This window comes from Zootoca vivipara, chromosome Z2, assembly GCF_965207765.1.
Source record: "Zootoca vivipara chromosome Z2, rZooViv2.hap1.1, whole genome shotgun sequence".
NCBI lineage: Eukaryota > Metazoa > Chordata > Lepidosauria > Squamata > Lacertidae > Zootoca > Zootoca vivipara.
Window position 1 is genome coordinate 47,350,412 of NC_142585.1, and position 13,760 is coordinate 47,364,171.

At 47.8% G+C, this 13,760-nt stretch overlaps 1 protein-coding gene across 3 annotated transcripts in view; it reads left to right on the forward strand.

Annotated features, from left to right (window-relative positions):
* Positions 1 to 7,064, forward strand: part of ST6GALNAC6 (ST6 N-acetylgalactosaminide alpha-2,6-sialyltransferase 6) — a 28,555-nt gene extending 21,491 nt beyond the window's left edge. For 2 of the 3 annotated variants that reach the window (XM_035101500.3, XM_088665317.1), the window contains one exon: positions 82 to 7,064. In XM_035101500.3, coding sequence (XP_034957391.1) covers positions 82 to 271 — 190 coding nt within the window. In that variant the 3' untranslated portion in view covers positions 272 to 7,064. The remainder of the gene's footprint in view (positions 1 to 81) is intronic. The other variant, XM_035101501.3, reaches the window with a different exon arrangement.
* Positions 7,065 to 13,760: the final 6,696 nt, after the last annotated feature.

A 13,760-nucleotide genomic window follows, 5' to 3' on the forward strand; every position in this document is an offset into this window, starting at 1 on the left:
CTCTATCTCTGCCTCTGCTTCTCTGCACCGCTCCCTGCTCACCGAACCTCCCCCCCCCTCCCCGGTTCCTCTTCCCAACAGCAGGAAGCCTCCGCCCCACAAGTTGCCCTACCACTACTATGAGCCGAAGGGTCCGGATGAATGTGCCACCTACATCCACAACGAGCAAAGCCGAAAGGGGCACCACCACCGGTTCATCACTGAGAAGCGGGTCTTTGCCAAGTGGGCAAGTCTCTACAACATCACCTTCTCCTACCCGAACTGGGACTGAAGCTCCCCGTGGGGTGGGGCGGAGGAGAAACCACACAAGTGCCAAACCCATGGACCTGCGGGGCAGTCGGGAGGAGCTTCTGGGGCACGCAGCCCTTTCCACAACAGGAGGAGGGAAAGAGATGTCCTCGAAGGTGGCTCAAGGGCCACCGTTGCTCCTAGCCCCATGCCTTCCTTGTGCCAGGCCGCCAGGCCGCTCAGCTGCTGTTTTAAATTTCCCACAATGCCCTTGGGCATGATGCTTTGGATGACTTGGATGCTCCCCCCCCCCCACACTCCTTAAACACTGGAGCTCACAGCCCGTTGCTGCCAAGAAACCTCATGGTTTGAAACCCCACCAGAGGGCCTGTATTAGCACACAAAACGACCCCTGTCGGATCAGGATGAGAGCTTGGCACCTGGTATCTGCCAAAAAGGTACTTCCGAGAATCTTGCAAGAAAGGCAGCCCTCCACTGTGTTTTGCCTCCTGCTCAGAGCAGGTATACAGAGGTAGACTTCCTTTGTACATGGAGGTTCGGTTCTCAGCTGTCACAGTGAAGAGCTGTGGGCAAGACCATGAATTTTACCCAGCCCTTTTGTAACAGGGATGGGCAACCTTTTTGAGAGGGTGAAGGACAGCACTCCCTTGTGGGAGGGAGAAGTGGGTTGTGGGGGTTGGGAGGGGAACGGAAATGCTGCTAACTTTTTAATAGGGACTTTTTACTTTTACCAAAAAAAACTGCAAGGCAAATGTTGAAACGTGGAGAACTGGAGATTGGAAATAATGAGACATTGTGAGAAACCAAAACCGTCGGATTTGCTCAACCACCTGCTATGGCTCCTCTTCCCCCCACCCCCACAAGCCTGCTAGCTCACCTTATCCCTGTGCCAACTCTTTGCATTACTAACAGAACATCCTGCAAATAGACCCAAGAGGAGCTGGAAAGAAGAGTGGCATGGAGTGGAACAGATCAAAGATTTTGTTTTTTATTCCAGGGAGGCAAGCCATGTGCCGCTAGTCTGCTGTTTACTTGAGAAGCGGGTTTGTGTTTTGCTTAGTTTTTATTAAGCTTGCATCAGCTGGCCAAAATGAGCCCAGCCATACGGTAGGAGCCAACTCCTAGGGGCCGAGGTCTCTTCAATCCTCCCAAGAAAACATTTGATGGTGCTGGAGCGCCAAAGTTGGTGGGCATTGCCATTCAAATGGTGTGTTGTGCGCACTGCATCTTGTGATCAATTATGCAGGACAGAACTTACCTGCCCCCCCCCTATTTTATTCAAGTTGGCACCCCTGAGCCCAGCCCCTCGAGAGGGAGGGAGGTAAAATGGAGAAACCAGAGGTGGCCTCAGCTCAGTCCAGTGGTGCCTGGTGCCCTGGTGGGCAAAAGAGAGGGAGCCCAATAGAAGGGCGAACCAGAGCTAATGATAGGCAGAGCCAACTCTACTCATCATCCTGGAGACTATTGACTAGTGGGTTGCCGCAGGGTTCTGTCTTGGGCCCAGTCTTATTCAACATCTTCATCAATGACTTGGATGATGGGCTTGAGGGCATCCTGACAGGGGCGTACCCAGGATCAAAACTAGGGGGGGGGGGCAAGCCATGGGTGGGGCCAATGCACAGGAGGGGAGGGCCCACGAAGTGGGAACGTGGGTAGGGCTACAGGGTCCGTGGGCCCGATGACACCTCCCTCACCACTCATAATCTATAGTCCCCAGGATTATTTTTTTTGGGGGGGGCGGAATTATTTAAGGGCATACAGCTTTAAATGTATACCGCTGATGGCACCCCAGTCCTCCATCCAGAGGAGCAAAGAGGCATTGTCAAAGTTGAAAGTGCAAGGGGAAAAAACAACACCGAAGAGGATATGAAACGGCGCTGGTGAGGAGGGGTGTGGCCTGGGCAGAGGGGTTGTAGGTTGGGGAAAGCTCCGGGCCCGCCCGAGACTCTCTATCCCTGAAGTACGGCTTGCACCTCAGTCACAAGCAGCCATAAATCTGAAACCCAGCCTGCGCAAGCACGAAAAGCCGGCGCCGCTTTCCAGCGAGCTGCTCAAGGCAGGGGACTCGGCGGGCGCGACCCTCCAGGCTTCCATGGTCCCGGGTCGGCTCTCCTCCCCTGGGGGTGGAGTGGAAAGGTGGGGCTTGAGGAGACACAAACACAAGTCAGGGCGAGGCGGGCACCGTGAGTTCCGGGCAGGGAACAGGCTGCTCTTGGAGCTGGCTGCAGGTGCAGAGCGCAGCACCACGGAGGGCCCCATGGCCACCTGCTAATGGGGCAGCGGCGCTCGCTGGCAGGCAGACCATGACCACGACGGTGCTGTTGCCTGTGGAGGCCGATCGGGTGCCGCTGAGCCGACGCAGGCCGGGCATGGAGCCTTTGATGCGCCCCTGCTGGGGCCTCCAATAGGAAGGACGGCCCTGCCAGTGGGCCCGATGACACCGCGGCTGTGGCTGCGGCCTTGTGCTTTTTGAGGAGCCGCCTGATCTTCACTTTATTATATTTTTTTTGCTTCTAGGGGAGGCAGCTGCCCCCCTGCCCCGCGCTGGGTACGGCCATGATACAAATCACCATGGTTTACCACAAAGTTGCTGCCTCTTCTGTGTTGTATACACAACTGTTTCCTAGCCTTACAGAACCATCAGTGATGGGCAACCTTTTGAGCTTGGTGTTTCAAAATTCGCCAAAAAACCAAGCATAACTTGGGTGGTGTGTCACTCCAAAAAAAAAAAAGTAAAAAAAGGTGTTCCCCTTAAAAAAAAAAGGGAAAAGGGGAGGGGGGAATTATCAAAGTTTTTTTTATAAAAAAATTTAAAAATATATTTAAAAAGGGGGAAAATAAGGCAAAACCCAGAGGTCTTTCCCAGTGGGACTCTGGGCTCAGGCCTTCCTCCAACAGGTCTGCCACTGGGGAGGTGGGCTCGAGTTGGGCCTGTGCCTCCTCGTGGCCCTCTTCAGCCCACCTGTCCCCTCAATCGGCTATGCTTGTGTGGCGGCGTGGCAACAGGGAGACAGTACTCATGCTGGGGTGGCCGTAGCGAGGTCGTGGATTCCCTCCTCCAGAGCTCCGGTGTGTCGCGGGGTTGGCCGCTCTAGGCCTCCAGGCCCTGGGGCTTTGCCTCGTCACTGGCCAGATGCTCTCCTCCTTTGCCCAGTGGGGTTGCTGGGGGGGTCCGGCGGCTCCCCACTTGACGCACTGGGCACCCCCGGCGATCCCCCCTCCAGAGCGACAGCATGGCGGTGGTATCGGCAGCGGTTCCAGCGGCGACGCCGGGGCCTTCCTTCTCCCTCTCCGTGGTGCCGGCACACCTCGAGTTAGGTGGTCTCAGGCCTCGGGACCCCTTAGCTTTGGCCTGGTGGGGGGCGTTGAGGGGGGTTTGGCGGCTCCCTGGTTGCTGCTCTGGGCTCCCCGGGTGTTTGCACAGTGGCGGTGGCGATCCTGGCGGCTCGGAAGCCGGTCAGGGAGCGCAGACACACTGTCCATTTCCAATAGCTCCGCGGCAGCGTGCCGATGGCCATTTTGCCTCCCCGGAAATCCACAAGAGATGCGTCCTTCTTGGCATGCAGCCACGTGTCACCGAAAATGGCTACGTGTGTCAGTGCTGACACGCGTGTCATAGGTTCGCCATCACTGCTAAAGAGTAGCTACTTTTTGTCTGGGGGTTCATTTAGACTGCCCAGATAGTCAGGTGTGCTCCTCTCTCTGTTTTTTTCTATTGGTCACCTGTTTGGGTTGATAAAAGTAGTATTCAAGCTTTCTGTTCACACAAAGCTTTGCATTAGGAGTGATCACTTGGATTGATGAAGAGTTGCATACAATGCAAAGGCCTGCAGCAAAGAAATAATGGCAAAATGCAAACACTTGCAGCTTCCCCTAGGACAGTGATGGCGAACCTAAGACACGCTTTTAATGTTTAAGAAATTAGTGTATTTTAATGTTTCTGTTGGAAGCCGCCCAGAGTGGCTGGGGAAACCGAGCCAGATGGGCGGGGTATAAGTAATAAATAATATTTATTATTATTATTATTATTATTATTATTATTATTATTATTAGACACGCAGAGCCCTCTCTGCTGGCACGTGCCCCATTGGCCCATTCGCGCTGCTGTTCTTGTCCCCCCCCCCATTTGTTCTCCCACTCCTCCTCACGCTCCAGCTTGTCTCCACTGTTAAAACCCTTCTGTTAAAACCCGGATCCTTGTTGTTGCTGCTGGTAGCCAGAGATTGGTGCTGTTTTTTCCTGTCGCTTTGGCAGAATATGATTGGGTGTAACAGCGTTAATTTTTAACCCGTTCTGTGCTGGGTTTTTCTTGCGCTTTGGCAGACTATCTTGGTGCTGTGTGTTAGTTCCAGCGAAGGTATTTTCATCATTTATTTCTGTTCTCCCCCCCCCAAAAGCCCAGCAACTTTGGGGCACCCCCCAAAAAACTTCAAAAACTTTGGTCAGCAGCTCCCCCCAAAAAGCTCAACAACTCTGGGCACTTTGTGATAAATAAGGGGGGTTTGGTTTGGTTTGGTTAAATAATTAGTTTTTGGTTTGTTAAATATAGTTATATATTACAATTATACATTTTTGTTATTTAAACTATAAATATCACAAAATTATGGTTTTTTTCTCGAAGTGACACACCACCCGAGTTATGCTTGGTTTTTTGGCGAATTTTGACACACCAAGCCAAGCTCAAAAGGTTGCCCATCACTGCCCTAGGACCAAATCATTGACTGTTGTGTCTAATGGCTTCTCACTGACAATCATACACTTGGATAATTTAGAGTGCGGCTGCTTTGACTACATTTGCAGACAAGAAGCACGATCAGCATGGACAATCAGGAATTTCATTTGGCCAAGATCATTTTCTCCTCCAGCTTGAACAGCACTATTCGTTTATGGCCAATTGGCTCCACAAGACTTCCTCTAAAAAGACTGAAGAAGACAGCCCTGCTGGATGAGTCCAAGACGGGTCAAGCATCTGTTTTGCACAGTGATCTATCAGCTGCCTGTGGGAAGCCCATAGGCAGGACGTGATAAAGGACATAGACCTTTAAAATGCATTGCACACTAGGGTGGGTCATATTTTTTTCCCCAGAAATGTTTCCTCCCTTGATTTTATCTCAGGCGTATGGTATAAACATAGTCAAATTTCAAAGTTGGGACAAATCGGTTAATATTTAGACCCTGCTCCTACAGATTGAAATTTGAACTACAGTGGTATCTCTGTTTATGAACACAATTGGTTCCGGAAGTCTGTTCATAAACTGAAGCGTTCATAAACTGAAGCGAACTTTCCCATTGAAAGTAATGGAAAGTGGATTCATCCGTTCCAGATGGGTCCACGGAGTACGCAACCTGAAGCGTACTTAACCCGAAGCATGGGTGTAATTGGTTCCGGAAGTCTGTTCATAAACTGAAGCATTCATAAACTGAAGCGAACTTTCCCATTGAAAGTAATGGAAAGTGAATTCATCCGTTCCAGATGGGTCCGCGGCGTTCGTAAACGGAAAATTCGTAAACCGAGGTGTTCATAAACCGAGGTTCCACTGTAGATGCTCCTTTACTGCACGTTCAACCATTTGCAAATGGCACTTGAATTTTGGAATGGTTAATGGATTGGTGAGTCAACTTTCAGCAGTCGTTTGTGATGGGACAAACACAAACATAGGTGCCCAGGGAGGAATTAAGCATCTTATTGAAATAGACATTGGCCGGCCATTGCAATGGAATATTTGCCTCCTTCATGCCAATGAACTGCCTCTACGACATCTCATCATTGAACTAGATGGACCCACATCTGGGGCTAACACCTTTTCAGGGCCTATTGGGAAATTACTGCCCAGTGTTGTTGAATACAAATGCTTCACGTGCAGTGAAGGAGATGACTAGAGCATCTAGGATAGTTATTGGAGAGAAAAGACGTGATGCTACCATCAAAACAACAATGAACAATCGCTCTAAATTCCCAAAACAAGAGACAAAGAAGGACTTTGCACCAAAATAGACGTTTAGTGTCATGCATAAAAGCATATTTTTTAGCATGATATAAGATGGTGTACATGTACAATGTATATATTGCATAAGGCATCATTTTATTAATTACACAAAATGTAAGCATTTAGTACAATTTATACCAAGTAATTAAGTCTAATGTGATGTTTTGACGCAACACATAATATGAGTGGCATTTACTTGTTGAGTACACCGTTTGCTTAACTGTTCCATATCATTTTTTCAAAACCATTGGTTTTTCATGTAAATTATCAACATGTTTTCTCTTAAATAAATATTGCAGAAAATAATAGTATGCAACTATTATTGCTCTACATAAAACCTAAAATGTATGTTGATTAGTTCACAATTTAACATACTGAGAATTAAAGGAGTCAAATTCCTATGTTTTTATCACTCGTAGTGAGGCAAAATGTCAATCTGTAGGAGCAGGGTCTAAATATTAACCGATTTCTCCCAAATTTGAAATTTGACTATGTTTATACCATACGCCTGAGAGGGAGGAAACAGCTTTGAATTTTATTTTATTTTTATGACCCACCTTATTGTACTCTGAAGATGGCATTTGTTTGGATTTGAAGTTCCGTGTTGAACCTCTGTGGGCTGAGGTATCTGACACTGGCCAGCAACTCTTTCAGTCATTCTTCCTTTGGCTAAGTTTGGTCCAAATTTATTGTGCCAGGTCCGGTGAAATGTTTGTAGTAGCATCTTGACTCGCATGTGCTGACTGCCAAGTAAAGAACTGCACAACAAACCAGCAAGGATGGAAGTTTTGTAATGATTTGTATGGAAATAAATACTGCTACATCTTTGTCTTTTTCCCTTTTCTCTGTTACCAGTTTTAAGACTGAAATCTATCCTTCTTAGGCTGCAATCTTAAATGCAATCACAAGGGACTAAGCCCCACTGAGCACTATGGGGCTGGCTTCTGAATAAGCATACTGTATGAAGGATCACACTGGGGCTGCAACCCGTGCCCACTTAATTGGAAGTTTCACCCAGTGGCTGATTTGGGGACCCATCTCTTAATTTTTCTAACCAATTCAATATAATATTTTTTTTTAAAAAAATAATTTTTATTAAATTTTCCAATTACAAACCAATCTTATCATATCAATTATTCTAAATTATACAAATACATATCAATTAAACCAAATATTATGCCAAATCATAATTTTTTTGACTTCCCATGCTTCATAATCTGGGGATTCTGAATAACAATACTTCCTGCCATCCTAGTCCAATTTCCAAATTCTTATCCTTGTACTCCATTATAATCCCGATCTTTCCCAACAATTCTTCCTTATCATTGTCTTCCTCTTGTCACAGCTTCTGAGATAAATATCAAGCGAGATTTAACACAAAGTCACTCTTCCTGTGTGGATTTTCTGTCCAGTCTGTCCTCCCCATAAATCCTCTTTTACAAACTGGGATGTTTTCCCGGCCGCTCCAACAATCAAAACACAAGCAGACAACATCTTAAAGATCTCATTTGTTGTGTCCCATCTTCTGCTCTATAATTCCACCGATTGCAGAAATGCAGCTTTTCCAGGCGAGTTTTGGCCAAATATAAATATTAGCATTCTTCTTGGGACAGATTTATGGCTCCCCCACCCTTTAGCTGCTCCTCTGCCTCCTCCAATTAGGCGGTGTAGCCTTATTAGCTGATAAGGGTCCTTAAATTGCGCCCAGGCAAGGACAGAGACAGTCAACAAGACTCCAAGGGTTGAATTCAGAGAAAGAATTTAATTTCTTATTAATAAGAGACTCTTGGTGGTCAGCTCCACGACAAGAGTAAGAAACACAAATTTGCAAACATTCTTATACACTTCTTGGGCTCCTTCCCCCTCCTCTGTAAATGTGCGCACGCAAGGGGGTCACAAGTACATATAAGGAAGATCCGTGTCCGGTCCTGTGCATAAACACATGCTGACTCATGCTGCCCCGGTAGCATCCACACTCAGCCTTGAGTAAGACTATGCGTCAAGGATAGCAGCTTCCAGCGTCAAGCTCATCCACTGATAAGCCCCTCTCTGTGTTCCAGACAAGGCCAGCTCTTAGCCTTGATGGCAAGCTGGGCATCCTGTTCTTTTTGCTGTTCCACTTTGGCACACAGAGAGGCAAAGAGGAGAGCATTTTAAGCAAGACATCCCAGGGGTATTGGGGGGGGGGCTAACCATACAGTCAGAATTAATACAATGCAAGCAATGCAAACTATAGGATCAGATCTAGCTCAATAACACAATTGGCAAACCCCTCCCTTCAGCGGCTCGGATTTAAAGTGCGTCACAGATCATAAATCCACTTATAGCTGTCCGCAAGGTATTTTTAAGAGCTCCAGCATTAATATAACCAACTTGGGGAGGCTTTGATCTTACAAACTTAGCAAAGCAACTTCCAAAAACATAAAAAATCACACTCCTCTATTATATATACTCCAACATCCACAAAGTTCGTTTCCTAACTTCTCGTTAAATTATGGGCCATCCGTCCAGGGAAGGTGGTAAGTGCTTCTTAAGATGTATATTTTTAAAAAGTTCACTTCCATTTTTGTTCAGTCCATGTCATTATCTTCCTTAAATATGGTATTTCCTTGACTCTCTTATCACTCAGAGGCTTGAATTTCTGGCAGTGTCTTCTCCCCCATCATTTGAAGCATGTCCATGAATTTAAATCCCATTATTCCTCCTCGCGCTCCAACAGGGTGGCCTCCAGCAGCTCTGGCCCCCATGGGTGCTTGGCCCAGGCCCCCCCACCCCTCAAAGATCGGGATGGGTTGAGGGGCATCCGCGGGCCAGCGGTCCCTCCTGTCAATCCCAGGAGGGTGGGGAGACTGCTTTACTTCCCTGTTGTTGTTGTTTAGTCGTTTAGTCGTGTCCGACTCTTCGTGACCCCATGGACCAGAGCACGCCAGGCACTCCTGTCTTCCACTGCCTCCCGCAGTTTGGTCAAACTCATGTTCGTAGCTTCGAGAACACTGTCCAACCATCTCGTCCTCTGTCGTCCCCTTCTCCTAGTGCCCTCAATCTTTCCCAACATCAGGCTCTTTTCCAGGGAGTCTTCTCTTCTCATGAGGTGGCCAAAGTATTGGAGCATGTTGGTAGCTTCAAGAACACAGTGGAAGACAGGAGTGCCTGGCGTGCTCTGGTCCATGGGGTCATGAAGAGTCGGACACAACTAAACGGTTAAACAACAACAACAAGCCTAGAGGTTACCAGAGCATAGATGACAGTAGTTAGGCTATCCCTGTCCAGATGGGGGCGTAGCTGGACCCCCAGCCAAAGCTGATGTGAGGCACTCTGCACCCTGAGACCACCTGACCCTCAAGTGACAGTGAAGGATCCAGGAGTACCCATTCCTTCCGGTCTATGGACCCACCCACCGACAGTGCCTCAAGTCTTACCTGAATTGTGTGTCAGTCAGTTGACTCCCATCCAGTCCATTACCAAGGCAAGGCAAAGGCTGATTACTAAGGCTGCGCTAAAAAGCTGATAAATTTTCATGGGGCCTTATTTTTCAAAAACAATTGCAAACTGATGTGGAAATGAGAAACTGAGAGGAGGCTTTTTCATATGTTAGGATTTGTACAGTTTAGCTATTGTTTACATAGGGATATAGACTATTAAACTCTCTAGTGTAACCTGTGAATACCCACAGAGAAAGAGTGAGAGAGTATGGCCAACTATCGCCCAGTCTCAAATCTACCATCCTTGGGCAAGGTGACCCGGAAACTGCAACTAATCCAGAATGCGGCAGCTAGACTAGTGACTGCGAGTGGCCGCCGGGACCACATAACACTGGTCCTGAGAGATCGGCACTAGCTCCCAGTACGTTTCCGAGCACAATTCAAAGTGTTGGTGCTGACCTTGAAAGCCCTAAATGACCTCGGTCCAGTATACCTGAAGGAGCGTCTCCACCCCCACCATTCAGCACCAAGGTCCTTCTGGTGGTTCCCTCGTTGCGAGAAGCAAAGCTACAGGGAACCAGACAGAGGGCCTTCTCGGTAGTGGCACCCGCCCTGTGGAACGCCCTCCCAGCAGATGTCAAGGCAATAAGTAACTATTCTACTTTCAGAAGACAACTGAAGACGGCCCTGTTTAGGGAAGTTTTTAATTTTTGATGCTGTACTGTTTTAAATATTCAGTTGGAAGCCACCCAGAGTGGCTGGGGAAACCCAGCCAGGTGCACGGGGTATAAATAATAATTTTTAAAATTATTATTATTATTATTATTATTATTATTATTATTATTACTGCCCAATTGACTACAAGATGTGGTTTAGATTTCAGAAATTTCAATCTGTAGGAGCAGGGTCTAAATATTGACCGATTTGTCCCAAATTTGAAATTTGACTATGTTTATACCATACGCCTGAGATAACGACAAGGGAGGAAACATTTTCGCAATATTTTTTTTTATGACCCACCCTAGTGTGTAGTCCAAGAGATCTGGTCCAAGAGAGGGAAATGGCTGCTGGCTAGTGAATTTATCTGCTGCCTTCCACATCTCATTTGCATGTGGAGAAACAGGAAACCAAGCTAGTCAGGTGTTTGCCTAATTTTACTCCAGCTGCAGAGTTTAGATATTTTTCTGGTCCTCAACACAGTGTCCCCTCTGGTTGCCCGATGCTCTGCTTCTGTGCCCTGTCTTCCCCGGAGGAATTGGGTTGGCCATGTGGAAACAGGATGATGAACCAACAGAACCGTTGGCCTGATCCAACTGGACTCTTCTCATGTGAAACTTCAGGTTGCCTGGGGGCAATGGTAGACATATTCCAAGGACTTGCTTTACAAAGCCCCATGTACGTAGCTTTCTGCTTTCCAGTATCCCAAAATGATGGCGGCTGAGACCAAGACTTGCTTTTACCACCTGGGAGGATTCTGTCAGCATCCTGGTGTGTTGTGTTGCCCCCCCTGCCACCTACCACCGCATGGAACCTTCCAGGCATCTTTAGTGTCCTGTTTTCTGCTTCTTGATTCAGAGTCTCCCTTGCTGGCGCTGTTGTAACATCTGTTCAGCGCCAGCCAAGACTCTCCGAAGGAAGAGCAGAATTGTTGGCAGGTAAGGTTGCAGCTGTGGGGTGTCACAGGCCTGGGCTCTTGTCAGAAAGCCTCCCAACTTGCTTCCAGAGGTGAGGCTGGATTTGAGCCCCGCTTCCTCTTTTCTGGGTCAAAAACAGGAAAGGGAAGGGGTGGGAAGCAGGAAGTGGGACTTCGCAACGGGAAAACAGCAGAGTCAGTGGCCCAGGAAGTCAAAAACGGGCATTGGTCAACTTCTGGCTGACAGTAAACCCCTGTCCATTTGGCAGAAAGTAAAGTATTGGATTAAATTTAAATTAAATTAAATTAAATTAAAATTAAATTGAAAGACGCCTGCTTCTTGGGAGAAAAGCAATGACAAACCTAGACAGCATCTTAAAAAGCAGAGACATCACCTTGCCTACAAAGGTCCGTATAGTTAAAGCTATGGTTTTCCCAGTAGTGATGTATGGAAGTGAGAGCTGGACCATAAAGAAGGCTGATCGCCGAAGAATTGATGCTTTTGAATTATGGTGCTGGAGGAGACTCTTGAGAGTCCCATGGACTGCAAGAAGATCAAACCTCTCCATTCTGAAGGAAATCAGCCCTGAGTGCTCACTGGAAGGACAGATCCTGAAGCTGAGGCTCCAATACTTTGGCCACCTCATGAGAAGAGAAGAATCCTTGGAAAAGACCCTGATGTTGGGAAAGATGGCGGGCACATGGAGAAGGGGACGACAGAGGACGAGATGGTTGGACAGTGTTCTCGAAGCTACGAACATGAGTTTGACCAAACTGCGGGAGGCAGTGCAAGACAGGAGTGCCTGGCGTTCTATGGTCCATGGGGTCATGGGCGTACCCAGGATCAAAACTAGGGGGGGCAAGGGGAGGGGCCAAGGCACGGAAGGGGAGGGGCCACAAAGTGTCCGGGAACGGCGAACTCGCGCTCCGCCGGGCTGTGCCCCTCCCTAGAAGCAGGGCTGGTGGGCGGAGGCGGAGCCCAGCCCAGCGGAGCGCGAGTTCAGCGTTTCCGCCCACCGCGCCGCGCTCCCTGGTTCCCCGCTGCGCTTGGCCTTGCCTGAGGGCGCGACGGGGAGCTGGAGGGAGGGTGCTGCGCAGCGCGGTGGGAATGGAGAACTCGCGCTCCGCCGGGCTGGGCTCCGCCTCTGCCCACCAGCCCTGCTTCTAGAGTAGGGCAGCTGCCCTAACTTGCCCCGTGGTGGGTACGCCCTTGCATGGGGTCACGAAGAGTCGGACACGACTACTAAACAACTAAACAACAACAGTATCACTTTATGTCATGGGTAAGGGAGCCTTTTTTACTATCTGCCCCGACCTCCGTGGGCTACCTTTGACAGGTGAGTGTAACACGCCACCTGTCAGTTGCCTGATGCCATTATGATGTCAGGTATGTTTAGCCTGGAGAAGAGAAGGTTAAGGGGTGATATGATAACCATGTTCAAATATATCAAAGGATGTCATATAGAGGAGGGAGAAAGGTTGTTTTCTGCTGCTCCAGAGAAGCGGACACAGAGCAATGGATTCAAACTTCAAGAAAGAAGATTCCACTTCAACATTAGGAAGAACTTCCTGACAGTAAGAGCTGTTCGACAGTGGAATTTGTTGCCAAGGAGTGTGGTGGAGTCTCCTTCTTTGGAGGTCTTTAAGCAGAGGCATGACAGCCATTTGTCAAGAATGCTTTGATGGTGTTTCCTGCTTGGCAGGGGGTTGGACTGGATGGCCCTTGTGGTCTCTTCCAACTCTAGGATTCTATGGTTATAAGTTAGAATTTTTGTGTTTTGTATTTTTGTATCTTTTTGTTGTTTGTTAAAAAATCTTTAATAAATACATTTTAAAAAGAAGAAGTGTAAATAAAGCAAAAAACAAAATAAAAAAATTCCTTCCAGCAGCACCTTAAAGACCAACTAAGTTTTTTATTTGGGTATGAGCTTTCGTGTGCATGCAAACGTCTTCAGATACACTGAAATAGAGGGCAATAGAGTGAAATAGAGTGTAAATAAAGCCAGCATTCTTTTTTTTAATTAAAAAAACCCCAACAACATGAAAAAACAACCCCCAAACCCAGATGGATATTAATGGATGGACATTAATTTGATAAAGGTCCCCCCCCACACCTTTCTTTTCATTGTGATGACACAAAAAACTCTGGGAGAGTTTCGCTCCCTTCTTTGCTTCCCTTTTTTTTTCTCTCCTGCACCTTCTCGCGGTTTCCTACCTTGCCGCTCTTTTTAGGTGCGCCCCCCCCCAAATGCACTTTCTGTAGGCAAGTCCCTTACTTATTAAAAAAAAAGAATTCTGCAAAATAGGCAAGCACTTTTAGCAACATTAAAGATCTTCAGCTCCAAATGATCCCCCCAAATGATTCCCATCATCGCATTTCTATGCAGCTCGGGTGTCCGGGCATCGGGTGTCCTTCGTCTGTCGCCAACCGTGCCAGGCAGCGAGGGTGCCCCCCTCCTTCTCCCAGCA